Source organism: Otolemur garnettii, unplaced genomic scaffold (genome assembly GCF_000181295.1).
Source record: "Otolemur garnettii isolate 467f Iridium unplaced genomic scaffold, OtoGar3 scaffold00043, whole genome shotgun sequence".
Taxonomy (NCBI): Eukaryota; Metazoa; Chordata; class Mammalia; order Primates; family Galagidae; genus Otolemur; species Otolemur garnettii.
In genome coordinates this window covers 12,130,380-12,156,048 of record NW_003852438.1, presented here as the reverse complement: position 1 = coordinate 12,156,048, position 25,669 = coordinate 12,130,380, and the positions used below count along the sequence as shown (strand labels likewise).

General features: G+C 54.9%; 2 protein-coding genes across 6 annotated transcripts in view; one reads left to right on the top strand and one right to left on the bottom strand.

Moving 5' to 3' along the window:
- Positions 1 to 1,810: 1,810 nt before the first annotated feature.
- AGAP2 (ArfGAP with GTPase domain, ankyrin repeat and PH domain 2) lies at positions 1,811 to 19,853 on the top strand. 2 transcript variants are annotated; one of them, XM_003790582.2, is made up of 19 exons: positions 5,656 to 6,828; positions 8,507 to 8,565; positions 9,171 to 9,258; positions 9,439 to 9,524; positions 10,395 to 10,542; positions 11,553 to 11,687; positions 12,030 to 12,139; positions 12,510 to 12,668; positions 12,827 to 12,913; positions 12,996 to 13,100; positions 13,600 to 13,762; positions 13,920 to 14,039; positions 14,840 to 14,968; positions 15,858 to 15,917; positions 16,153 to 16,301; positions 16,402 to 16,492; positions 16,616 to 16,838; positions 16,965 to 17,220; positions 17,391 to 19,853. In XM_003790582.2, exons 1-19 carry the CDS (start codon positions 5,661 to 5,663, stop codon positions 17,631 to 17,633), a joined length of 3,579 nt encoding a protein of 1,192 aa, XP_003790630.1. In that variant the 5' UTR covers positions 5,656 to 5,660; the 3' UTR covers positions 17,634 to 19,853. The 2 variants fall into 2 exon arrangements, with proteins under 2 accessions (XP_003790631.1, XP_003790630.1); XM_003790583.3 differs by lacking the exons at positions 5,656 to 6,828; positions 15,858 to 15,917 and adding an exon at positions 1,811 to 2,058.
- Positions 19,854 to 22,004: 2,151 nt separating this feature from the next.
- Positions 22,005 to 25,669, bottom strand: part of OS9 (OS9, endoplasmic reticulum lectin) — a 26,928-nt gene continuing 23,263 nt past the window's right edge. Inside the window, exons 10-15 of one of the 4 annotated variants that reach the window (XM_012805566.1) lie at positions 25,405 to 25,493; positions 24,897 to 25,172; positions 24,421 to 24,610; positions 23,350 to 23,514; positions 23,096 to 23,208; positions 22,005 to 22,807 (exon numbers count right to left, since the gene is read on the bottom strand). In XM_012805566.1, coding sequence (XP_012661020.1) covers positions 22,682 to 22,807; positions 23,096 to 23,208; positions 23,350 to 23,514; positions 24,421 to 24,610; positions 24,897 to 25,172; positions 25,405 to 25,493 — 959 coding nt within the window. In that variant the 3' untranslated portion in view covers positions 22,005 to 22,681. The remainder of the gene's footprint in view (positions 22,808 to 23,095; positions 23,209 to 23,349; positions 23,515 to 24,420; positions 24,611 to 24,896; positions 25,173 to 25,404; positions 25,494 to 25,669) is intronic. The other 3 variants (XM_023513556.1, XM_003790584.2, XM_023513557.1) reach the window with 3 other exon arrangements.

Here is a 25,669-nt window from a genome sequence, read left to right as displayed (position 1 = left end):
GCCTCAGGCTGGCGCATTCTTGTATGTTACAATGCCACAGGTGCACACACGGGTGTGCTCGCGTCTTCAGAGCACATGCCTGATCCAGAGCTTATGCCTGATCCAGAGCTTGCAAAGAAGACAAAGGGAGGAGTCTGGGATGTGTATAAATTAGGGGGAAGGAGGAGTCTGTGTATTTTCCTTCGAGAGCGGGTTCATCCGTAACTCATAACTGAGTAAGTGCTTTAGCGGAACGTTCTTTTCATGGGAGTGAGGAAAGACAAAATTCCTCTCTCCTCCAGGAGTAAGAAGCAGTCTTAGAAGGAACAAAAAAGTAAACCTCCAGTCAACCTCGGAGGACGATTTGTGTGCCCTTACGAGTTTATGACTGCCTATACTTAGTTTTACAGCTAGTCAGGTTGCATGGGTCCAACTGTGCCACTTACTGGCTGTGTAACCTTTGGCTAAGTACTTAAACACTCTGTGACTACTTTCTCATTTGTAAAATGGAGAGAGCTAATTCTAGGGAGAGCCTCTGGGAAAAGTCTGGTGGAGAGAGAAAGGGAGATGGGAGGCTGGGCGTTGGGGCGGAGGGTGGGGCGGTGCTTCCATGAATATTTTGGCTAAGTACTTAAAAAGTCAGTGTGACTACTTATCTCAACTGATAAATAACAATACATCTCCTGTTAGGTTGTTAATATACATATGTAGAATGCTTAGAACAGTACTTAGCACATAGTACACCCTCAATATTCGTTATTACTGTTCAGGCTATTTTACAGATTCCAGTGGGTAATACCAACCTCGATTTCTTCATCTCCAACTACACAAATATTCATAGTTATAATTTCCTGTCCGTCATAGATTAATATTTAGAAGATACAGAGACAAAACATTGGCTGGGAAAGAGAGGTCAAACTACCTATCATCTCCCACCTCCCACTCTCTTTTCCCCTCCCACTCTCTTTTCCCCTTCCCACCGGCAACCCTCATCTTCACTCTCTCCTTCATTTCCTCATCCACCCTTTTATCCTTCCTGTCCTAGATGAGTGGTATTAAGGAATAGGGGAACTGGCTGGCAAGTATCTTGGTCATGTGGTATAGTGTAAAGGGTACCAAAGACCTAGATCCATGTCTGTTTTTGACCTCTTACTGGCCTCTTTGAGCTTCACTTTCCCTTTATGCAGAATAGAGATGAATAATCCTACCCCTCAGGCCTGTCATGAGAGTAGTTTATGTGAAAGTGTGTTGTAATCGATTAAATGTTATTGACATGTTAATTATTATGAAAGTAATTAATCGAACATGGAACATGGCAGTTTTGTCTAGTTATAAGTTACTTTTCTCCTCTATAACTTATTCTCCCCATAACTACTTGAGCCTCTTAAACAGGAGGTGGTGGAAGTGAGTAGCTAGCTGGGGAAGGATTATGTTGCAGGGCTGGTTGGGGTGTGTAGACAAGCTGGTGAGCACAAGTGTATCCTAGAACACAAGGCTCTGAGGGTGACAGGGTAAGTGTGTGTGGATTCCTGTAAAAGTTTGAGACAACACAGATCTGCAGGTCACCAAGAGTTTAGGATTGCACCTGGGACCTGGCTTGCCACATTCTCCACCCATCTTAACCATCACCCACAGGAGGCCCTGGGCGGGATCCACCTGGCTGGGGAATCCTAGCAAGGGCTGGCTGGCAGGGCTGATGGGCCAACACTAGGGGGGGTGTGAGGTACAGGAGGCAGAGCTGTCCCAGGCTGTGGGTTTGAAACTCACCAGTCAGGAAGTGAGGCCACAGACGGAAGGGCGGGCAGGGGCGGAGTGTTCTGGGGCACAGCAGAAGGGGCCTTGTGGGGTTTGGGGGCTTCAGGGCCATGGACTTCAGGGCCAGAGGTTGCTGTTAGCCTGGCAAGACAGGTCTGGGCAACATGCATGCCCAGAGACAATTAGCTGTAGCCGCAGTGAGAGCAGAAGTCAAAAGACATGAAGTGGCCAAGCAGGCCCTAAGCCGCCTGAGGAAGCTGGCAGATAGGGTGGACAACGTTGAACTTCGAGACAGCATCCAAGCTTCACTGAACAGCATACGAGGTGAGAGAAGAGTCAGCCTCCAGTTTGGGTGTACTGGGAACTAACAGGGGCAGAGAAGGAGGTTAGCTGTGTTATATATCACTTCCCAATCGGCTACTTCCTATCCCCAAGTTGGAGCGGAGACTCTGGGGAAGAATACACTTGGGGAAGATGGAAAAAGACATGGGAGGAGGTATCATTCTTCCTCTTTCCCCAACTATGACCTTATCCCCGGGAAATGAAATTACAGGTCGCTGTTGAGCTGACCTTGGCAATGGAGAAGTGGGTGAGCATGGGGAAGATGGCCTGTGACAGACCAGTGATGGACTCAGTCCCTGCCTGGGGAGTCCAGGACAGGAAGAGTCTGGGGCAGGAGGTTCTGGGACTGGATAATATGTTCATTCCCAGGACCCACTAAGGATCAGTGACCTCTTGTTCTCCAGCTGTAGAGAGAAACACACACACACATACATTGAAGTACACCACACAGAATCTCAGGCTCTCAGGCACATGCTAACATTCACACAATGCTTGAAAGAGCTGAAGTGCAGAGAAGTCCTCAGGACTCTTCTTGGTCTCCTCTCCTCCCCTTGCTCCTGTTCCTGTCTTCCCCCCACACACCTTCCGCTCTACCTCCTTAGTGCCATTAGAGCAAGTGATGACAACACAGGGAGGAAGTGCTGCCATGGCAACACCATCCGCCACATCCTCCTGCACACCCTGGCTTTCAATCCTGTGGTGGGGCCCAGGCAGGAACAGCTTCTCTCCATCCACAAGGCCTCACCACTGAGGAACTGGTGTAACTGGAGGTCATTTCTCACTCGCTCTCAGCACATTCACCTCTGAGGTAGCAAAGAGCTAACAAAAGCAGATTTCTTTGCTCATGAAAGTTGTCTGATAGAAGCACATTGTCCGTCATATCCTGATCTCTTCCAACTTCTCGTTCCTCTCCATTCTCAGCTGCCTCCTTGAGGGGGAAGAAACCATTCTTCCCATGAAAGCTATCTCCTGCTGGTAGAGGCCACTGCAGTGTAACTTGTGGAAGGAAAGGCTCACTTGGGGTAGGCTTGGCTCCCCAAGCCTTTGGGTTCCTAGTGGACAGTCTGATCTCTTCCCATTGCCCTTCTGAGGTTAGTGCCACTCTCAACTCCTGTCCCCACTCTTTACAGTAACTGCACCCTGATAGACTTAGTGGCAGACCTAGGGGACAGACACATGGGGCCTCCTAAGGAGAAACTCCAAGCCCCACCCCTCTTAAAAAGAAAGGAAAAAGGAGGAGAAGGAGAGAGGTCTAGGCCAAGTAGAAAGGCTCTGCTTAGCTCTGAAGAAGGAGGTAGGGAGGTGGGGATGGAGGTGGAAATCTCTAAGAAGACCCCACATGTCATTAGTGATTTATTCTGCTCCTTCCCTAAGAGTTAGGATTGTGTTCCCATTCAACATAAAGGAAAACTGAGGTCATCAAAAGAAGGAAGATTAAGTCAGTGTGAACAATTCTCCATCCTCCTCTTCCAAAAAGACTACTAGGGGGTTCTCTTGTCCTGGGAGATTCAGCAAAGAGGGAGAGAGAAGCTACTGACCCCTAGGGACAGAACCCTGGAGGGACTGGGTACAGGCCTCTGGGAGAACAAAGGGCTCCCAGCATCCTGGTTCAGCACCCCCCATCACCCCCCACCAGGCCGAGCATGCTGGCTCCTGCCTCCAAGAGCCGCCCACGATAGCACTTATTATAGTCTCAGCTGCGTCAGGAGGGTGGGACGCCAAATCAGGGGACTGCTGAGATGCCCCAAGTCCTGGGGAGAGGTCTCCAAGGCTGCAGAGAGACCTCCCCCTTCCATCTCACCCCAACCCCAAGAGTTTACTCTCACTTCTACATTGGCCTGATTCCTCCTCCTGACCTGGCTGAAGGACAGGGAGTCTTGAACTCCAAAGCCTCCAGAAGGGTGGGGGACACAGAGCAGATTCAGTCTGCCTACCTCCTCTTTAACCTTCTAAAATAATCCTACCCAGCAAAACTCAGGAGACTGAATGAGAACTGAAAGAGGCTGGCTGGTACTGCCTCAACTGAAGGGTCCTTATATTCAGGGAGCGAAATTTCCCACACATGGGTAACCAGGTGTGAGGGTGGCGTCTCAACAAACCCAACATCCCCAGCCAGTCTCCCACCCACTATACACACAGATCCCTCCTCTCTGCTTATTCCCACTGTTTCTGAGGCACTATTGGCGCTACAGTTGCTATGGAGACTGGATGCATTTTGGTATGGGGGGTATCAATCTTAGAGGCCTTCCTTTTCCCTTCACCTGGAACTGGAGCCTTTGATGTGCCCTGTGGCCTTGGCTCCCCAAGCCCTCAGATTTTTCTCCTCTACCTCTTCCCCAAGATACCACCTCTTCACTAAGTTTACGTTTTTTTTCTCCATCCCTGGGGAACACTTTCCAAGTTCACTTTGGGACAATTGGTCTCAAGTCATGACCCTGTCAAAGTATCAAGTGTGGGGGGGTGGGAAGGGGAGCTAGGTCATGAGAAATGGAAAATGTTTAGGTACCTAGGGGAGACAAGGCATCCTGGGAAAAGGATTTCGGGGCCCTCCCACTTTCAAACTTCAGCTTCTGCAAAATTGACAGTGACCCTGAGTTGGCTCTGTTCACAGCAGCCTGTCCACCCAATAAATCGATTTTCACCCTTGTTCTTAAACGCCACACCCCACAGTAGAGCTTCCTAACCTTGGTGTGCAGAGGAGGGGGTTGCTAGGGGAGGTGAGTCCAAGTCCCAGGAAATCCAGCCCAGGATTTGGGAGGGAAATCCAGTCCTGGATTTTGCACCGCCTTGGCAGACAGCGGTGCTGGTGGAGAGAAGGTGGAGGGGGGAAGACAGGGTGGGGGGGCTGGGGGCCGCCTCCTCCTCAATGTGAGGGTAGCGCCCGGACACAGCGCGCATCCGGACCGAGCCGAGCCCGGGCGAGGCCCCCGGACTCTTCTCCCGGATCTCACGCCCCTCCCCGCCCAGACCCCAGACCCGTGGGTTTCCACCCCCTCCCATTCCCTCCTTCCTCCCCTGCCACCTCCCGTATCTTCATCCCCAGCATCCTCCCCGCGCCCCTGCGAATCCCCCGCACGGCCAGCCCACTAGCTTTCCACCCTCCTCAAGACCCCCTCTCCTACCGCATCGGCGGCCCCTGTCCCTTGAGTCCTCATTCCCCGCCCCTGCCTCCCCCGCACCGCACCGGTTCTTCTTTTCCCTCAGCCTCAGGTCCCCTTTTCTGCCCCCTGTTCCTCCCTCTCCCCCATTTGCCCCCACTACTGTCCGCTCCGCCCTCCCCCGCCCATCTCAGAGCCCCCACCCAGGCCGGGGTGCACGGTCCGGCGCGCCTCCCTGGAACAGCACCAAGGTCCCGGGGCTCCAAGGGGGTGGGGGCGCAGGGCGGGGAGCATGGGGAGGGGGCGCCCCATGTGATGGGAGGGGGGCGAAAGCGGAGGCGGAGGAGGCGGCGGCGACATCGGAGCCGGGCTGGGGGCTCAGCGGGGTCCGGGGGCTAGGGGCAGCGAGCAGGGCGGCCCCATGGCCGGGCCCCCCTGAGGCAGTCCGGGGGAGTCCCCTCCCCAGCTCGGGGGTCTCTGGGCCCCATGAGCCGGGGCGCGGGCGCGCTTCAGCGCCGGACAACGACCTACCTCATCTCGCTGACCCTGGTCAAGCTCGAGTCGGTGCCTCCGCCACCGCCTTCTCCATCTGTGGCCGCGGTCGCCACCTCGGGTGCCAGAGGCAACGAAGCCGGGGATCCTGGTAGCCCCCGAGGCTCGGAGGAGCCGGGCAAGAAGCGGCACGAGCGTCTCTTCCACCGGCAGGATGCGCTGTGGATCAGCACGAGCAGCGTGGGTGCGGGGGGCGCAGAGCCCCCCACCCTGTCCCCAGCTCCGGCCAGTCCGGCCCGCCCAGTCTCCCCCGCTCCCGGCCGCCGCCTTTCCCTCTGGGCCGCCCCTCCGGGACCCCCGCTCTCCGGGGGGCTGAGCCCCGACCCCAAACCCGGGGGTGCCCCCACCTCCTCCAGGCGCCCCCTACTCAGCAGCCCGAGCTGGGGGGGCCCGGAACCCGAAGGCCGAGCGGGTGGCGGCGTCCCTGGCTCGTCCTCCCCGCACCCTGGCACCGGCAACCGGAGGCTCAAGGTGGCGCCTCCTCCGCCCGCTCCCAAGCCTTGCAAGACGGTGACCACGAGTGGAGCCAAAGCCGGCGGGAGCAAGAACACGGGTAGCCGTCTGTCATGGCCGGAAAGCGAGGGCAAGCCCAGGGTCAAGGGGTCAAAGAGCAGCTCTGGGACTGGAGCTTCTGCCTCTGCGGCTGCCGCCACCGCGGTAGTCGCTGGAGGAGCAGGTGGTGCAGCCACGACCTCTGGTGGGGTCGCGACTGGGGCCGGAGTCCGAGGGAAATTGTCCCCTCGGAAAGGCAAGAGTAAGACCTTGGACAACAGTGACTTGCACCCGGGTCCGACTATCGCCTCTCCTCCGCTGACCGTGCCAGCAACCCCAACTCCTGCCGCTGCTGTCGCTGCCGCCTCCGCGCAGTCCCCCGGGCCTGCACCTCCAATCACTCTGGAACCCCCAGCTCCGGGGCTGAAACGGGGCCGGGAGGGGGGCCGAGCATCCACTCGCGACCGCAAGATGCTCAAGTTTATCAGCGGCATCTTCACCAAGAGCACTGGGGGGCCTCCTGCCTCCGGGCCCCTTCCCGGACCTCCGGGCCTGTCTTCTGGCAGCGGGTCCAGGGAGCTGCTGGGCGCAGAGCTCCGCACCTCCCCTAGTGAGTAGGATCAGGGCCTGAGAACAGGGAAGGGAGGGCACCTGGAAGACTCAGCTCGGGTTGCGGGCGCGATGTGCAGGAAACTGGGGAAGGTTTCCTCTTGGATGGGCGGGTGAACCAGGCTCACTCCTTTGCCAAGGATGGCAAGGATGGGGGCAAAGGGAATCCAGAAGCAGGGTGAGTAGCTACATTGTGCGGCGTGGTAGCTGACTTGATTTCAGAGGGACTCAGGGAGCCCTGGGAAAATGATGCCCTTGGTCAGAGTGAATGTAGGAAATTGCTCCCAGAGAAGCCCCAGAGCCACTTCCAGCCTCAGCGGGACTCTGGGAGTGTGGAAACCCGGCTTTGCCTTGTCTAGAGGAACGTTGAAGGTGAAAGAGATGAGAAAGCCTCAGTTTCTCCTGAGCACTTGGGGCACGTGGCGGGACAGTGACCTTGTAGGCAGCTCCTAGCCAGCCAGGGGCAGGTCTTCACCTGGGCTGAGAGCAGGCTAGTGCTGTTTTCCATCAAGTGAAAGCGGGATGGGCGGCGCGCGAGTGCACGGGGGCTGGAACGTGCTGAGTATTTGGACTCAAAGTGAGGGGTGCGGGTGGGAAGTCTCCTTCCCCCACTGCCCCTCCCTCGCCCCCAGCTGCGCTGAACCCTCCTGGGGCTGACCCGGAGTGAGTCAGGGGGGCGGGGCTGCTGCAAGGCAGTTCTCACCCCGGGAGACTCGGGAGGCGATGCGGCGAAAGTAGTGGTTTGTTCCGAGGGGTGTATATTTTATATATGTGTGTATTTTATATATGTATATATTTTTTCTTTTCTTTTCTTTTTTTTTTTTCTTTCCTGGAGGAGACAGGCAGGGGACTCTGGGTTCGGCTCACACTCTTGAGAGGGGAGGCGGGTCCGGGAGCGGAGGCGGCCCCTGGGGTTTGGCTCAGGAGCGGGTGGGAGCAGATGGCTCTGGATCCCAGAGTTCTCACCGCAGCTGCGGCGCCCCGGGAACGTCCGGCCAGTGTCAGGCGCGGGGGCTGGACCCGGCGGGCGGAAGGAGCATCCTATCCCCCGGGCCTGTGGCTTCTCTCTGCCAGGGGATGGAGCCCTTCCCCAATTCTTTTGGAGGGCGCTAGCGGGGAGGCTATGGGAGGAGGCATAGGAAAATACAGGCTCTATCCCCTCGACGGTGGAGAAGGGTTAGGGCCACAGTGCCTGTTGACCTTGAAAAAGGAGGGAAAGCCCTCACTTCAGTTTCTCTCCTGTGAAATGGAGATTGAGGAAGACCCACTCTCTATGTTCCAGCACCTCCTCCCAGGAGCACACTGGGAATCAATAGATCCGGAAGGAGCTCTTCTAGTCTCTTTCCAGAGGGAAGAACCTGTCACTATCAGAGGCCCTATCTCCCTGTCTGGGGCAGGGACCCACGTTTGGAGATGTGCTTTAAGGGAGATGCCAACTGAAGTATTTTTGTCTTGCTAGCTCCGTTGCTAAGCAACCACTGAGCGGCAGCAACAGCTGTAGGGAGAGTGGCTGGGATGGGAGGACTGGGGACCACTCTCAAACCTATCCGTTCCACACATCTCTCCCACGCAGGCAGGGTCCTGAGAGTTCAGGGAAGCTACCAAGGGAGGAGGGTGGCTGAGGGTTGAGCCCTCCTGGGCTGGAAGTCTCCCCTCTTACTGCCCTTCTCCCTTTACAGAGGCTGTGGTCAATAGCCAGGAATGGACTTTGAGCCGCTCCATTCCTGAACTGCGCCTGGTAGGTAACTCAGACCCCTCACCTGTAGGGAACCTGCCCTCCCACCCACTGCACTCCCAACACTGCCTTCTCTCCCCTTCTCTTTCTCTGTGAGAATGGAGAATGTCTTCCAGTTCTCCTGAGAGTCTACCTTCAGAGCACCATCCCAGGGCTCCACATCCTCACAGAGTTTTCTTCTCTAGTCTTTAGGCTTCCATCCCCTCTTTCCTGTTTGTCCGTGGACCTCCTACAGCCTTCTCATTTCTGATATCTGCCCTTTGGCCCTTCATGTTCCTTGTTTGGAATTGGGTAAAACTTTCCAACTAGTGCCTAGAGCTGTGCCATGTCACACACATACAGTTCTAGTATATGTCCTAAACAACACAACACCAAAAGACCGGTACTGAATCACAGATATTTTTCAACTTGTGGTCCACTTTGAGTTCTGGGATTATTTCTTACCACAGTCGAGTCTTGACCTCCCACCTGATTGTCATCCAGGCCCTGTAGGGCCCTTCTTGGATGATTTAACACTGCCAGTCTCTTTGGGCTTTCTGAATTGTCCAAATCCAAATATCCTGCTTTCTCTTAATTCTCACAATCTCTCTCCATAACCTTGTCCTCAGGGTGTGCTGGGTGACACCAGGAGTGGGAAGTCATCACTCATCCACCGATTCCTGACCGGTTCATATGAGGTGCTGGAGAAGACAGAGAGTGAGTTCTCAAAAGTCATAGTAAGCTAAAGATTGGGGTCAAGGATCAGGAGTAAGATTAATGACTAGGCAGGTAGGGAGATCAGGGAGAAGAGGCCACCATAGCTAAGGTACAGGGAGCATGGGAGGGTTAGTGACCTATCACCTCTGATCTATTGCCTCTTCCAAATCTTCTGGACAGATGAGCAGTACAAGAAGGAGATGTTGGTTGATGGACAGACTCATCTGGTGCTAATCCGAGAGGAAGCTGGGGCACCTGATGCCAAGGTGAGGGGTGGAGGATGGGGTGTAAGCTGGCTTGGGTCAGCACTGGCTGAGGAAGGGGCTCTAGTTTCTCAGATCTTGAGTTAGCGTCCAAAGGAGTGGACATGGCCAGGTGCGGTGGCTCATGCCTGTAATCCTAGCACTCTGGCAGGCTGAGGTGGGCAGCAGGCAGATTGCTTTAGCTCAGGACTTTGAGACCAGCCTGAGCAAGAGGAAGACCCTATCTCTACTAAAAAATAGAAAAACTATCCAGGCTAATAGTGGTGGACACCTGTAATCCCAGCTACTTGGGAGCAAGAGGAAGACCCTGTCTCTACTAAAAATAGAAAAACTAGGGGCCAGGACGGTGGCTTATGCCTGTAATTCTATCACTCTGGGAGGCCAAGGTGAGTGGATTATCTGAGCTCACAGGTTCCAGACCAGCCTGAGCCAGAGGGAGATCTCATCTCTAAAAATAGCCAGGCGTCATGACAGGCGCCTGTAGTCTCAGTTACTCGGGAGGCTGAGGCAAGAATCTCACTTGAATCCAAGAGTTTGAGGTTGCTGTGAGCTGTGATGCCACAGCACTCTACTGTGAGACTTACTCTTACGCTCCCCTGACTTAAGTGAGACTCTGCCTCAAAATAAATAAATAAATGACAGAAAAATTAGCCAGGCTACTGGTGGTGGGTGCCTGTAGTCCAAGCTGCTTGGGAGGCTGAGGCAAAAGGATTGCTCAAGCCCAGGAGTTTGGGGTTACTGTGAGCTAAGGTGCCACAGCACTCTACCCAAGGTGACAGAGTGAGACTCTGTCTTAAAATAAAATAAGAAAACAAAACAAAACAAAGGAGTGGACCTGTCTGACTCTCCATTTGTTCCCTCACCCCCTGCAAGTTCTCAGGCTGGGCAGATGCTGTGATCTTTGTCTTCAGCCTGGAGGATGAGAACAGTTTCCAAGCTGTGAGCCGTCTCCACGGGCAGCTGAGTTCCCTCCGGGGGGAGGGACGAGGAGGCCTGGCCTTGGCACTGGTGGGGACACAAGGTAAGGAGGGGTTGGGGAAGCACTGCTTTCAGAGGAGGCCCTGAAGAGGTCACTGAGGTATTGTCCAACATGGGCCAGAGCTCAATAGAGGCAGAAATGGCCACTTGGATTGTAGTAAACTGGAAGGAACCCAATCTCCAAGAAAAGGGAATTATGAAACCAAACACAAACTTCCCAAGGTCAGTAGGGAAAAGGGGATCTCTTGGGGGAAGGACAGTCAAAGTACAGATCATTCTGTTCTGCTTCTGTGATCTTACCTACTTGTGTTCTCACACAGCCATTTCTTTAAGTCCTAGTATGGATAGAAATTCTTTTCCATCTTCACTTTGCTACAGCTGGGTCAGGCTGACATGTTTTAAAGGAACTTATCTGAAAACAAAGGGAAAGCACAAAGGAAATCATGGAAAAATAGAGGACAGAAAACCTTTTAGTTCTCGAAGTAGTGACTCAGAGGCTTTCCCAAGACTAAAGTACTTTTCTAGTACTCAGGTGTGTCAGCAGGCAGGGCTTTGGTCTGAATGCCTGCTCTGCAGGTGCCTGCCTCCACCTGTTGCTTGCCTCCTGGCTTCTTGTTGCAGAGTGAGTGATCCACCTGTTACACACAGACTCCCATCCTCTTCCTTGTTCATATGTCAAGTATGTTACCCCTCGTTCAGGGATCTGTGGGTTTACAGGGCAAGGTGATTATCACTCATGTGTGAGTCTGAACTATTTCAGATCTCTTCAGGAGGCACCACTCTCTTCTGGAGTATTCCTTGAAGACACAGACACACACATACACACACACACACAGAGCTCACCCAGCCTACTCATCTGCAACTGGGAATGTGAGCTGGGCCCAGCACCCCAAAAGGGCTTATTCATGCTCATTCCACTTGGTTGCAGGAGGGATGTTTTCCCACACCCCATCCCCAGTGGGCCCAGCCTGAGCCCAAACACAATGGAAAGGGAATCATGAAAAGTGGGGAAGGGGTCTATTGTCCAATCCTGCCCCCTTGCCATCCCCTCAGACAGGATCAGTGCTTCCTCCCCTCGGGTGGTGGGCGATGCTCGTGCCCGGGCCCTGTGTTCAGAAATGAAACGCTGCAGCTACTATGAGACGTGTGCAACCTATGGGCTCAATGTGGACCGGGTCTTCCAGGAGGGTGAGTGTGGTGGTCTCCAGGATATGTGGGGAGCTAGAAGCTAGAGACCTGGGATATTCTTAGAGATAGGCATCCAGGACTCTCTCTGGGAGTGATCTTAGCCTCTGTGGGAGGGAGGAGAGATCAGGGAGGCCAGAAAAGATTTGCTTAGTAGTCACAAGATCTTTTTAGGTTGAAGGTAGCTGGCAAGGCCATAGCCACGGGTAGCATAGAGCCACAGTGACAAGGAGGTTGGGCACGCTATTATCTACTAGGGATTTCTCAAAGCTGGGCATGGAAGGGTTGCCTTAGGTATCTGGCCTGCTCACACTTCCTCTCCCACCAACTCCTTCTCCCCTCCAGTGGCCCAGAAGGTGGTGACCTTACGCAAACAGCAACAGCTTCTGGCTGCCTGCAAGTCCCTGCCCAGCTCCCCAAGCCACTCAGCTGCTTCCACCCCTGTAGCTGGGCAGGTGAGTTGGGGTGCACAGAGGTCCACAGAGGCGTGGGAAGATGCAGAAGAGGGACTAGGGATCCAAGGAAAGGCACAAAGTACCCCAGGAGGTTGGGGAAGCAGGGGAACAGTGAAATCATTTGTATAAAGAGCACTGGACTGGAAATTGACTAGGTTTCAGAAGATTATATAGCATAATTCTGGTAGAGCCAACCTTTGCAAAATTTAAAGCACTGTAACAATGCTGGTGAGGATTTTTTAAAGTATTAATGATAATATAAATAAATAGTGAAGATATCAAGGAATGTCTCCAATTCCCTGTAATTAGATGTAGGTGTAGCCTGGTGTGGGGGCCTCTCAGCCATGCTAACTCTTCCTTGTACACTCAGGCTAGTAACGGGGGCCACACTAGCGACTACTCTTCTTCCCTCCCATCTTCACCCAATGTCGGTCACCGGGAGCTTCGAGCTGAGGCAGGTGCAGTGGCTGGATTGAGCACCCCAGGCTCCCTGCACCGGGCAGCCAAGCGCAGGACCAGCCTTTTTGCGGTATTGAATCAGCTGACCACCCTCATCGCCCTTTTCCCTGTTACCTACCCCTTTTCCCTTGTCCTTGACCCCTCTGTTGGGCCCTTCTTCATCTGTCTTTCCTGTCCTTCCATCAGTGTATCTCTCTATCCATCCTCTGATTCCAATAACTATTCTAGAATCGTCGGGGTAGTGACTCCGAGAAACGAAGCTTGGACAGTCGGGGAGAGACGACAGGGAGTGGGCGAGCCATCCCCATCAAACAAGTGAGTGATGCATGGCCTGGGCAGGCTGCAGGCAGCTGGTTTTAGCTGGCTTTTCTCCCACACATGTCTTTCCACACTCCAGAGTTTCCTACTAAAACGAAGTGGCAATTCCTTGAACAAAGAATGGAAGAAGAAATATGTGACCCTGTCTAGTAATGGCTTCCTACTCTACCACCCCAGCATTAACGTGAGTGGCAGCGACTGAGCCACACTGGCCAGCATTGGATGCCCTTCCAGCTCTACCTGTCCGTACCTCTGACGAGCACTAACATCATTTCTGGAAAGCTCTAGTCCTGTTCTCTTATGTTTAGCAAGCATGCATTAAGAGCCTACCATGTGCCCATGCCATGAAAGTAAAGGTAAATACATCTCTCCAGGAACTATCAGAGTCCAGTGGGCGAGCACCAGAAAGGGCCTCTCCCTGTTCAGGGAAAAACGATTTAGGGAATGCTTTCTGGAAGAGACAGTGCTGGCCCAAATCTGATGGGCCCACCCCCTAGAACAGTGGTTCTCAACCTTCCTAATGCTGCAGCCCTTTAATACAGTTCCTGTGGATTGCGACCCACAGGTTGAGAACCGCTGCTCTAGAAGCTCATCCTAACTCAGTCCACTCTCAGGGCCCCTCTCCCATCTCTCTGTTGCTTCCCACACCATCAAGGACCACAACCTTCCCTGTGCCCCTCCAGGATTACATCCACAGTACCCATGGCAAGGAGATGGACTTGCTACGAACAACAGTCAAAGTCCCTGGGAAGCGGCCTCCAAGGGCCATCTCTGCTTTTGGCCCCTCAGCCAGCATTAATGGGCTGGTCAAGGACATGAGCACTGTCCAGATGGGTGAAGCTCCTGGTGAGTGGGGCTCATGACAAAGGGGCAGGAGAGGGGCCAGACGTTGTGAGAGGGAGAAGGACGGAAGCAAGAAGGTGGATGACTGACAGGGACCCCATGAAGAAGGGGCTAGGAGACAGAGAGGCTCACTCTCTGAGGAGGTTTTGTCTTCCAACAGATGCCACGACTCCCATGCCAAGCCCCAGCCCCAGCCCCAGTTCCCTGCAGCTACCACCAGACCAGACATCCAAGCACCTGCTGAAGCCAGACCGGAATTTGGCCCGAGCCCTCAGCACTGGTCAGTGGGGACCACCCTCCATCCACTGTCTTTCAGATCCAAATGGAATGTGGGTGGGAAATGGATTCTGTGGAGCCTTGGAGGCTGAAATACATGCATGAGTGAGCACATGGAGCCCCACACGAACACCCATCCACTGGGTGCCAGGCACCAAGCTCAGTCATACGGTGTCTTATCATAATGGTTAAGACAAGTGGGCTTCAGAGCTAACCACCTGAGCTGGAGTCCTAGCTTGACATGTGGGCAAACTATTTGACCTTTCCATGCCTCAGTTTCCTCATCTGGAAAGTGGAAATAATAGTTGCTACCTCAGAGACTTAACTTGAGGCTTTAAGACTGAGAACATTATCCAGAACATTGTCCGGCACATAGTTGGCTGTTAGTGGTTGGCATATTTGAAATATATATATATATATTATATATATGTGTGTGTGTGTATATATATTATATATATATATTTTAATAGCAAGTAACATTGCAACAAATGACCCTCACAGCAGCCTTGTCAGGTCAAGATTATTATCCCCATTTTAGGAAGGAAGAAACTGAGGCTCAGAAGATTAAGTGATTTGCTCAAGGTCTCAAGGCCAGTAAGTGGCAGAGCCGGGATCTGAACGCAGGTCTGACTCTAAACCACTCATCTGCCCACCCCCCCAGGAATGATTGAGGGACACTTGGAGAGGGACAGTTGAGGAGGGGCCCCTTAAAATGCCAAAGCTAGCTCAGGGAAGAAGACAAACTATTGAGAAATGAAGAGATCTGTGTAAGGGGCCAACTGAGGCTTTGTTCTCCTCCCTAAGACTGTACCCCATCTGGAGATCTGAGCCCCCTAAGTCGAGAACCCCCTCCTTCTCCCATGGTGAAGAAGCAGCGGAGGAAAAAACTGACAACACCATCTAAGACTGAAGGCTCAGCTGGGCAGGCTGAAGGTGAGGCTTTGGTGGCAGTTCCACTCCTACCCTGGACCCTTGTCCCCAATATCAGATTCCTGACCTAGCTCCTACAGCAGGAGGAAAAGTGCCTGAGCTGAGGGCTTGGCTGTCATCACCACTGTACATAATTTAGTGAAAAGTGGACTCTCCCAGGCCCTGTTCTCCTCCCTTGTCCCCAGCCAAAGTCTTTTCTCCAGTAGTCTCCAGCCCCTGTTCTCAATGACAACCATAAGTCTACAGCTCCTGTTCCCTCTCCTAGTGACCCTCTAGTTCCTGTTCCTGTCCTCAACTCCACTTATCCTCCCCCAGCCCTTGCACTCAGAAGCCCCCCTGTCCCCCAGTGATTCAGTCCCAACCTTAGTATCCCCCATTGACTCCTCAGCTCCTGGACTCTGTGACTACCAAGCCCTTGCTCCCAAGAACTCTCAGCAATGGCCGAGTTCCCCCAACAGCCCTTGACCACAATGATCCCCATTCCTGTCCCCCAGTGACTGCCCACTCCCAGGCCCTAGGCCCTTGTCATCCCAGCCCTGGGATCCAGCTTCTGTCCCCTTCCTCCATGCTCATTCAGCTCCTGCCCCTCCCCTCTCCTCCTAGAGCCCCAGCTCCTTACTGGTCATGATAACCTGTCCCCACTGCCCCTGCTCTCTGCCGGGTGCTGAGATCCTGTTCCAGATCTGCCTACTCTCATGGCTCTTGGCTTCTGCTCCACTCTGCTCTGGGGCCACTGACTTTAGTTCTGCTTTCTCTCCCCATCTGTCTGTCCTGCTTTGTCTCTGGCACTCTGTCTCTGTCTCCATCTGCCTCTCTATTTCTCCTTTCTTGGTCTCTTTTTCTCTCTTCTCCTCTCTATTCTATCTCTATCTCCTTCGCTTCGGGAAACCAGCCAAGCGCAAAATGTGGAAACTAAAATCCTTTGGTAGTTTAAGAAATATTTATAAAGCAGGTAACAAGCGGGGAGCGGGAGGGTTGCTCAGCTGGGGTGCAGAGGGGTGTGGGTGTCCCTGCCTTCCCCTGCATGTGCTTGGGCTTCCTGCTATCCACTACCCTCTGCTTTCCCTACCCCCACTGCCCCACTCCCAGGGGCTCAGGATGGACATCAGGGAGGATGGGTTTGGGGAAAGCAGTCTCTGCTTGAACCCAGCCACTCATGACCCCATCCTATCCCCCTCACCACCCAGAGGAAAACTTCGAGTTCCTGATTGTATCCAGCACCGGTCAGACGTGGCATTTTGAGGCAGCCAGTTTTGAGGAGCGAGATTCCTGGGTCCAGGCCATTGAGAGTCAGATCCTAGCCAGTCTGCAATGCTGTGAGAGCAGCAAGGTCAAGGTAAAGGTTTAGGGGTGAGGTGGGTGGGAGGAGAGCAGAGGTCTGAGGAGAAAAGAGGGCGTTGAGGGAGAGGCATTGCCAACCTCAACCCTCTCTGCAGCTGCGCACAGATAGCCAAAGCGAAGCCGTGGCCATCCAAGCAATCCGGAACGCCAAGGGGAACTCTACCTGCGTGGACTGTGGGGCCCCCAGTGAGTACAAGGGGGCAGCAGAGGGGCTGGGGAGGTGGTGTTTCAGGCGAAGTTCCCTGGAGTTGGTGAATGCTGGGGGTCCATTCCGCCTGGCTGAAAGCCCACCTATGCACTGGTTCCCAGACCCTACTTGGGCCAGCTTGAACCTGGGAGCGCTCATATGCATCGAGTGTTCCGGGATCCACCGCAACCTGGGCACACACCTCTCCCGTGTTCGCTCGCTGGACTTGGACGACTGGCCGCGGGAGCTGACCCTGGTGCTGACTGCCATTGGCAACGACATGGCCAATCGCGTGTGGGAGAGCGACACGCGGGGCCGCGCCAAGCCCACACGGGACTCTTCGCGGTAAGCTGAAGGAACAGAGCAGAGAGAGGGTCGCTGGGGGTGTGCAGGTCCTGAGAGGGTCCCCGGGTAGGAGGCAGAGGTCCTGGCTAGGGGGTCCCTTGAGCCCTTAACCGTTGACCCTCCCAGGGAAGAGCGCGAGTCGTGGATTCGCGCCAAGTACGAGCAGCTGCTGTTCCTGGCGCCGCTGGGCACCCCCGGAGAGCCCCTGGGCCGCCAGCTGTGGGCCGCGGTGCAGGCCCAGGACGTGGCCACCGTTCTGCTGCTTCTGGCCCATGCACGACACGGGCCGCCAGACACCAGCGTAGAAGACCCGCAGCTCCGTTCCCCGCTTCACCTGGCGGCCGAGCTCGCACACGTCGTCATCACGCAACTGCTGCTGTGGGTATGTGGGCAGCGGCGGGCCAAGAGGGCCGGGGGATCCACCCGCAGAGCACCCAGCGCGGGAGAGCCCAGCTTCCCCAGGGACCCCAACGAGGCCTCGGGGGTCTCGGGGAGACGGCGTGGGGGGGCAGCGCCGGGACTCGCAGTCACGCAGCCCTTTCCGCCCTCCAGTACGGCGCCGACGTGGCGGCCCGCGATGCCCAGGGCCGCACCGCGCTGTTCTACGCTCGCCAGGCGGGAAGCCAGCTGTGCGCGGATATCCTGCTCCAGCACGGCTGCCCGAGCGAGGGCGGCAGCTCGGCCACCACGCCCAGCGCGGCCACCACGCCCAGCATCACCGCCACGCCCAGCCCCCGCCGCCGGAGCAGCGCTGCCAGCGTGGGCCGCGCGGACGCCCCGGTCGCGCTGGTATAGTTGCCGCCGGCAGAAACACCCCCACCCCCTCGCTAGCCGGGCACGACCTCACCGGGTGGACCGCCGGACAGATGCACTCACCTACCCCTCCAATCCGCACTCTGCCCCACGGGAGCACTTCCCACCCCCACGAAGACACAGCCCCCACGCCTCCCAGAAGACACAAACTCACCTCCCTCTCCCCACCGAGGCATGGAGACCCCAGCTCAACATGTCCCCTGTCCACCGTCCCCACACTCGGATTGCTCTGGGTCTGCCCGCTAGGTGTTTGCGGACCGGGCCCCCGCCGCGGCCTGAGCTCCGGGGCTCTAGGACGCGCCCGCTTGCGCCCCCTGGGGGCGGGACAAGGACCCGGTCTTGCCTGCGCTGAATCACCCCCACGGCGGGAACCCAAACCCAGGCTGGCTCCTGGGGCGATGCCACGCCAGAGGGAGGGGTTAGTACGTAGGAGAGCTAGCCCTGGGACTTGGGGCCAATTTGGGGACCCACCCCTTCCATGCCGATCTCACTGCCCAGTAAAGGGGGGAGGGGCAGCGAGGGGCAGGACCCCTGCTGCCTGTGGGGGTGGAGGGGTCCCCAACCCTTTCCGTGAAAGGGACCATGAGGAGTGGAAATTAGGACGTCCCCTTACACCTATCTATGGATGGAAGCTTACGGGCTGGGGGAGCAAGAGCCTGGGTCCCTCCTCACTACTACTATCTGGGGAGGGAGAAGGGATGGAGGAGGAGCCAGCTAAGTGAGGCTGGGGGGTCCTTGTAATTTATTGCTTTGTTCCCCAACATTGGGGACAGGGGCGGGCAGGGGCGTGGGGAGGGCGTTTTGGGGTAAGGGAAGCCAAGGGTGGGCAGGGGGTGGGATGGGGTGGGAGTGCTCTCGGGTTGTGAGTGTCTGTGACCGTGACTGCGTACCTGTGACTGTGCAGCGCCCATGGTGATCTGGGGCAGGGGCGCCCCTACAATGGGACCCCTCCCCCACTGTTCTCCTGTCCAGCCCCTCCCTCCCATCGGAGCAGTTCCAGACCCTCACCCTCATGAGCCCTTCCAGCGGGGCTGAGAGGATGTGAGGTGACTGAGGGTTTCCAGGCCCCTTTCCCCATCCCCAAAAAAGGGGTGGTGGGGTGGACTTAGCTGGCCCAGCCCTGCCTCCCTCAATCAACCCAGTTCTTGGGCTGTCTGTGTCAGTGGTTTCTGGTCTTTTTTTTTTTTTTTTCCCCTGGCTAAAATATTTTGCAAAGGACCAGGTAATTGGGGAGGGGAATGGGGTGGGGTAGGGGGGAATGCCCCCCTCATCTCCTCAAGGCAGGTGGTGTGACTCTTCAACAGCAATTAAAGAGGAAGTGATTTTGTCTAGGGGGTGAGCTGCTGGTCTGTTCTTCAAGAGGCAGGTCAGGGTATGGTTGTGGTCAAGGTGGGGAACTAGGGTGGGAGAGGGGCAGGCAGAGGTGGTTCCCACTGGGGCTAGTGGCAGGGCAGTACCTATCGGCACAGGTGGTTTCCCTGTCTATAACAGTTCTGGGGTCATGTAGTAGAAGGACATGGGCAGGTTGGGACAACAGTGGGGACCCTGGGAGCAGAGAAGTCCCTGACTCTCAAGATGACCCCAGTCCTGGGGAAGAGTTGGAGTGTGATGTGTAGAGGCGAGGGCAGGCCTGTGGAGAGAGGTGAGAAGATGGGCAGCTTTTGTTAAGAGCAGGAACTTTGGACACAGATCTGATTTTGAAACCTGGCCCTCCAACTTCATAGCTACATAACCTTGGATGACCTTAGTAGCATGTGTTTGTATTCTGAAAAATATCTGTTCAGAGGGTACCTAGCAAGCACTCCAGGGAGGCTGCCCCAGGCCGGCCTGCTCACTTTGAGCACCAGGTACCAGGTAGAGGTTGCAGTAGGGGCCCCTCTCTTGGCCCCAGTCAGGGTGCACTCCAGAGAGATGGAAGATATCCTTGGAGAGATTTCCAAGCTGGCTGCAGAGGTCCCTGGTGTCTATACACTCCATGCCAGCTAAGCATTTGCCCACCTCTGTGTCATCTATGTGGCCAACAAGGCCACAGCAGCCTGAGGTTAGTGTTGCCTCCATGAGCCATAGCCTGCATGTAGCCACTACCAATACTTCTGTGAAGCTAAGAGAGAGGCTGGGGAGGGCAGTATTGGGCCAGCAGGCTGTGCACGTTGGTCACAGCTGCCACATGTGCCATCTTCCTCAAGGAATCAGTGGGTAGCATCAGCATCTTTGGGTAGAGTTGGTTCTGACCCTCCATGCCCACCGGCCCCAAGATGTTCAGCTGCAGGTGTGGCACCAAGCTGACAAGGTGTGGTCACAACCTGGGTCCCATTGACATGGAAGCTGCTGCTCTGCAGGGTCCTAGGCAAAGTGACGCTCAGAATACTGGTATGACCAGGGAAAGGTGGATTCAAGGGTGCAGGTGCAGTGACAGGTACAGAGGCAGGTGTGTGCATGGTCTGGGTAAAAGGAAAGGAAGGGGGGGGTGCAAAGAAGACTCGCCCTGAGGACTTGGACATTCCACCCTTAAGCTCCGAGACCCTAGGCTCTCTTACGTCATCTCCACTTCTCAGCCTGGGCACCTGAGGGCATACAGGGAGGAAACAAAAACCCTGGAGAGAATAAAATTCCCTGCAAAGGAAACTGCCAGCCAGCCACCCCGAAGTTCCTTTAATTTCCAGCCAGTGAGAAACGGTCATGCTGTCAGCAATCCCCACAGCAAACCCCAACACCAAGCGTCTTGTGGGGGAGTTGTAAAGGGTGATGGAGGATGGAGTAACAAAACAAGCCATCCAGGTTATGGCCACATAGGAACTTAGAACGGTACCTGCTGGGTGGGTAAGGGGAGTTGCTGACCTTACACTCATGCCATCTTCATAGCTCACTGTGGGCTCCTTGCTTGGGTCCCTGTTGCCATCAGCCAGCTCCTTCCCAACCTTTCCTGGTCACAATCTGCCACAAACCCTATTCCCTTCCTTTTATTGGCCCTATCACACTGGGGCAAACTGACCTTTCCCAAGCTCTATAGGAATTTTGCTCAGAGCCAAAGTAAAAGGAATTATTAAAAGTAAAAAATGATTAATATGGTAAGATTCTAGAACTCAGCTTTCCAATGATGCCAAGACTTTATCTCGATCAGATACCTCCTCCTGCTCCAGCCTCTTGCTTTTGCCAATTTAAAAGATTGTACTGTAGCTTCTGATCACTTTTGGGATTCTCTTGCCTGCAAGTAGTCAAGTGACTCCAGAGCTCAGGAGCTGGTTCACAGTAATGAGGGTGGTGAGCACTCACTCTGGGTGCTGTGCCGAGCATGACACACACACCACCCCACTTATGCTCACAGCTATCCTCCTGTCATTCATGACTTACCAATGAGGAAACAGCATTTAGAGTTTCTCCAGCTTCTTCAAGTCCCCTCTCATGGTAGACCGGGGGGGGGGGCGTGGAACGTGGAGATTTGGACCAGCATTCTGACTACAGCTGCCCTTGAGGCAGTGTCTAAACCCTTGCCCAGTTGAAGTATTCTTCCCCCAAGATACACAAATGAGTCTGGGGAAGCAGGATTTTAAAGCCTTTTACATCTCAAAATAAAACTTAAGTATAACAAGCACAATAAGCACCAGTCTACCCTATTCAGCAAGAGGGTCAATCTCATGTAACTCCCTTCAACAGCTGAATCCCTCACTTCCCATGTTCGGACACCTGGGAGCTCTGTAACTTTTCTTATCTGTGAGCCCATGGAGAGTCTTCAGCAGAAAGGCAGGACCCCTCCAGGACAGGGAGCCAGAGGATTCTGGGCCCCTTTCTGCCTTTAGAGTCCTGTACTGGGAGGAGAGAAGGGGGAATGTGAGGGAATCCACACCTGCATTTGGCAATGGGAGAGATAAAGACACCAGCTCTGCCTACCCTTGGCATACTCAGGAGCTGGCGTGTGGGCAGTGGCCCTCTCTCTGGGCACGGCCAAAGGTGGAGGCCTTCTGGGAAATGCTGAATGGACAGGGGGTGTAGGGTGTGGGTGGCACATAGAGTCTGGGGCACACTATAGCAGGAAGAACAGCAGCAGGGGGCTCCATGTAGGGGGATGGGGTGTGCATTTTGGGTTTCAGGATATAAGGGAAGGAATTGGTGCTGAAGAAGGGAAGGAACCGAGGCAGACGGATGAGGAAAAGGAGGGATGATGGTACTGCAAGTGTCTCTTTCAATGTTCGCCAGGCTAGCCTTGCTTAGCGATCCTGGTCTCTCTCGTATGCTGTCTAGGAGGTGTGAAGCAAAGAACAGGATCAGAGAATGTGCCCTCCATCCTGAAAGAACACCAAGCCTACTGCCTGCTTGAGCTCCAACCTATGCATCCCACCTAAAGAGACTGATGGATTGATGGATGGTCCAGTCCTTTATTTTGAAACCTGATTGTTCAAGAACATGGTGGGTGGTGGCTCTGTACCCCACCCTTTTTGCGGGGATTGTGTCGGAGGTGATGGGCAACATTCTCTCATTTCCTTAGCAACAGAGCTGACAGCTCCTTAACTAAGAAGCACAGATTGTAGGGGACAGCGTGGACAGGGAACAGGAGAAGGAAATCCCAAGGCAATCCCAAGGAAAGGGGTGAAGTGACTCTAAACAGGGTCAGGGCGGGAGCACGTTTTCTCAGGGCCTGCTAAACCATCCCACTGTCCACGATCTCTCTACCCTATTCTGCTCAAAATGTCTTACCAAATGAATCTCGGGGCGGGGGGGGGGGAGAAGGAAAGAATCCTATCCTATCGTTAGGGGATGATAAGGGGAACAGCCAAGGAGGAAAGCCAGGGGATTTGGGAAAAGCCCAGGAAAACAAAAATCCCAGGCCTGGTGAGGCTGCAGGGCGACTTTCGGTGGCAGCAGCAGCACTCACCCCAAGGCCCTCCACTCCCCCAGAGCTGGGCTTGCCAGGTCCACAGCTCAGCTCTGCCCTGCTGTTGGCCTTTCGTGGTGCTAGGGGTGGGGAGGTGGGGGGGAGGTGGGCCAGTCTAGGAAGACTCTGGACTCCTCAAAGGCCAGTTGCAGTGGAGGTGTCAGAAGTCAAACTCATCCAAGTCCCCTGTGCCCTCTCCCCCTTGAGAGCCCCACACGCGGCGGTAATTGCTCTCTAGCTCCTTCTGCCGTTGGTGCTCTTTCTGGGCCTCTTCAGCTCCTTGCACCTGCGGGGAGACAGTAGGATGGGCTGGAGTTGCTGACTGTCAAGCCATGGGAGCTGTGGGTGCTCGAGCTCCCAGGGAAGTTCAGTGACAGCCAGCCCAGGGTGGGGGAGGTAAAGACTAGGGTCACATGCTGTCAAGGGGCTGCGCTGAGGGCCACACACTGAGCCCCTGCTTCCAGATGGGTAAACTGGGGGCTGCCTACAACATGAGTCTGTACCATGCTCTGGAAACCAGGCAGGCTGGGGGGAGGGCTGGAGGTCCAGGGCTTGTGGGGGGGAGGCCTCTCACCAAGATATTGAAGAAGATCTCCTTGAGGCTTTTCGTGTCCTCATCAGTCAGCCAACGTGCATCCTCTTCGGTCCCTTCAGCCCCTGGCCGGACAATTTTGATCTCAATTTTCCCTGGAAAGGAGCAGTAGGGCCATGAGAAGCAGGATGGTTGGGAGCCTCAGGGCAGGCCCCTTGCCCCCCGGTCTCCAGCCCGTCCACTTCTGGTGGCATGCCCTTCCAACAGCGCTGACACCAGCGCCCTCCAGGGCCCACCTTCAGCTGTGAGTCCCTCCCTCTCCAGCAGCTCCTTCACCAGCCCCTCGATTTGTTTCAGCTGTGGGTTTTCCCGTTTCATCTCGAGGACAGTCAGATCCTGATTGGGGCCTCCGTGACGGAGCTTGGTGACCCGGACCCGGACTCTGTGCTCAGGATCCTCCTCTTAGAGGGGGAGACACACAGGGAGACACAAAGCAGAGCCGTGACTCCAGGGTTAGGGGTCATGGTGGTCACCTCTCCCTAAGCCATCCGTGGGCTTAGCAGCCATTCCACTTCACGCATACAACCCACGGCTCAAAAAACCAGTGGCTTCCCCACTCTGACTTCAGTCTCTAGGCTCCCCCACCAACTGCAGCCTTCCTTCTTCCCCTACCCAGAAGTGCTGCCTGTCACCTAAAGGATAATGGCTCTGTTTTCTGAAACAAAAATCAGACCACCTGCACCAACAAAGTTTTAAGAAGCAAATTGGAAAGTTGTGGTCTGGGCCTCCATGTTGATACTTTAAAGCTATTTCAGGGTTTAGTGAGAGACAGAGAGATGCAAGGTTTGACACTACTGGAACATTCCATTTGGAATGTCTGATCTCCATGCCCATAGAGCCCTGTGGAATGGACACAAAGAGGTGTAAGAAGGAATAAAATCTAGCCATGCTATTGGCTCACCAATTCATACCCTGACAGAGGGGGCCTCTCCCAGGCAAAGTCCTAGTTGTCAGCAGGCTGCACCTTCTCAGCCATGTGGTTTTCACCACATAGGCTCATGGTCATTCCATTACTGTCTGCTGATCACCCACCATGTGCCAGGCAGAGCACTAGGCACTGTGTGTGCAGGAGCAAACCAGAAAAGCAGACAGACGTGGTCTAAAGGATGCTTTCCACAGGCTGAACAGGAGGTGACCGTGCCAGGGATGAAATGGTGGGAAGAAGGGAACAGTGAGAACAGTGCTCCAGAAAGAGTGTGGAGAACGTGAACTCTCAGAAGGGCAAGAAGGCAATGCCCTCTGGGAACGAGGCCCCCTGAAGGGTGAAGACAACTGACTGGCTGCTCCTTCTCTTCTGATGCTCTCACCTGTAGGTTGAGGTGGTGGGGGAGGCTTTTTGGGGACAACTCTCTTTTTCTTGTGCTTCTTAACCAGCTCTGGACTCTGTTTTTCCTCCAGCCTTTTGATGAGTTTGTTGAGAGTGGATGTCAGAGCCAGCATTGCCCGATCACGCTCCGACTCCTTCTTTAGCCCATCTGGGTCCAGCTCCTTCTCTGTCTGGAATGAATACCCAAGGGAGGGTAGAAAGTCAAGGGTCTGGGAGCGGAAAGGCTACTGGGCTGTGCTCTAGAGGAGAATCTAATATTTAAGGCTCATCCTTCTCTCTGATCTCCTTTCTCCTCCATCCTTCTTAATTAAGGAAGCAAACACCATTTTGGAGTGCCCTGTCCCATGCCCGGCCCGAGCCGAGTGCCACCCTTTGTCCTCCCTTAACCCCTTGGCCCATCCTGCCCTGTAGGAGCCAGCCATTGCAGAAGCAACAGGTGTAAAACCCTGGGCTTGCCTCCTGGATGATGTTCTCCAGTTCCCGCTCCATGCCAGCCTTCACCTCTGAACGGAGCCGGTCTCGGTCTGACGGGAGCAGTATCCCTTCCAGCTCCTTCTCAAATTCTCCGAGTAACTGCCGCTCGTCCTCATCTTCATCTTCATCCTCCTCATCCTCCTCTTCTTCCACTACGCTCTGCTGCTCTGCATCACCCCTTTCCTTCACCTCTGGCTCCCTCCGAGGGACTTTAGCAGCATCGTCCGCGGGCTGCTCTTGGCCTGCATCTGCCTTCCCCTGGGTGGGTGAGGATCGGGGAGGAAGACTACACAGTTAAGGTTTCAGTAGAGACACATGGTGGGGGCAGACAAAACAGTGGCTCGGGTGTGTGGTGGAGAGTAGGGGTCTCAAGAGGAGTGATGGGAGGGAGTCAGCTCTATTGGGCCCAGGCCAGGCCCAGTTCAGGGTGGTTTTTCACATACTGCCAGCTGAGAGGCAGTTCCCACCCCTCCCTTGAGCCAGGCCCTACCTTTCTGGTTCCACCTTTCAGCTCCTCTATCAGTCGAATCAAATCTGCAGGGCTCCGAATGACCTTGACCTGCACTTTGTTCTGAAAATCTGAAATGTATAATCGGGGACTGGTTGTGTTCAAAATTCTCTCTTTTTTTTTAGAGACCGAGAGTCTCACTTTATCACCCTCGGTAGAGTGCTGTGGCATCATAGCTCACAGCAACCTCCAACTCCTGGGCTTAGGCAATTCTCTTGCCTCAGCCTCCCGAGTACTGGGACTACAG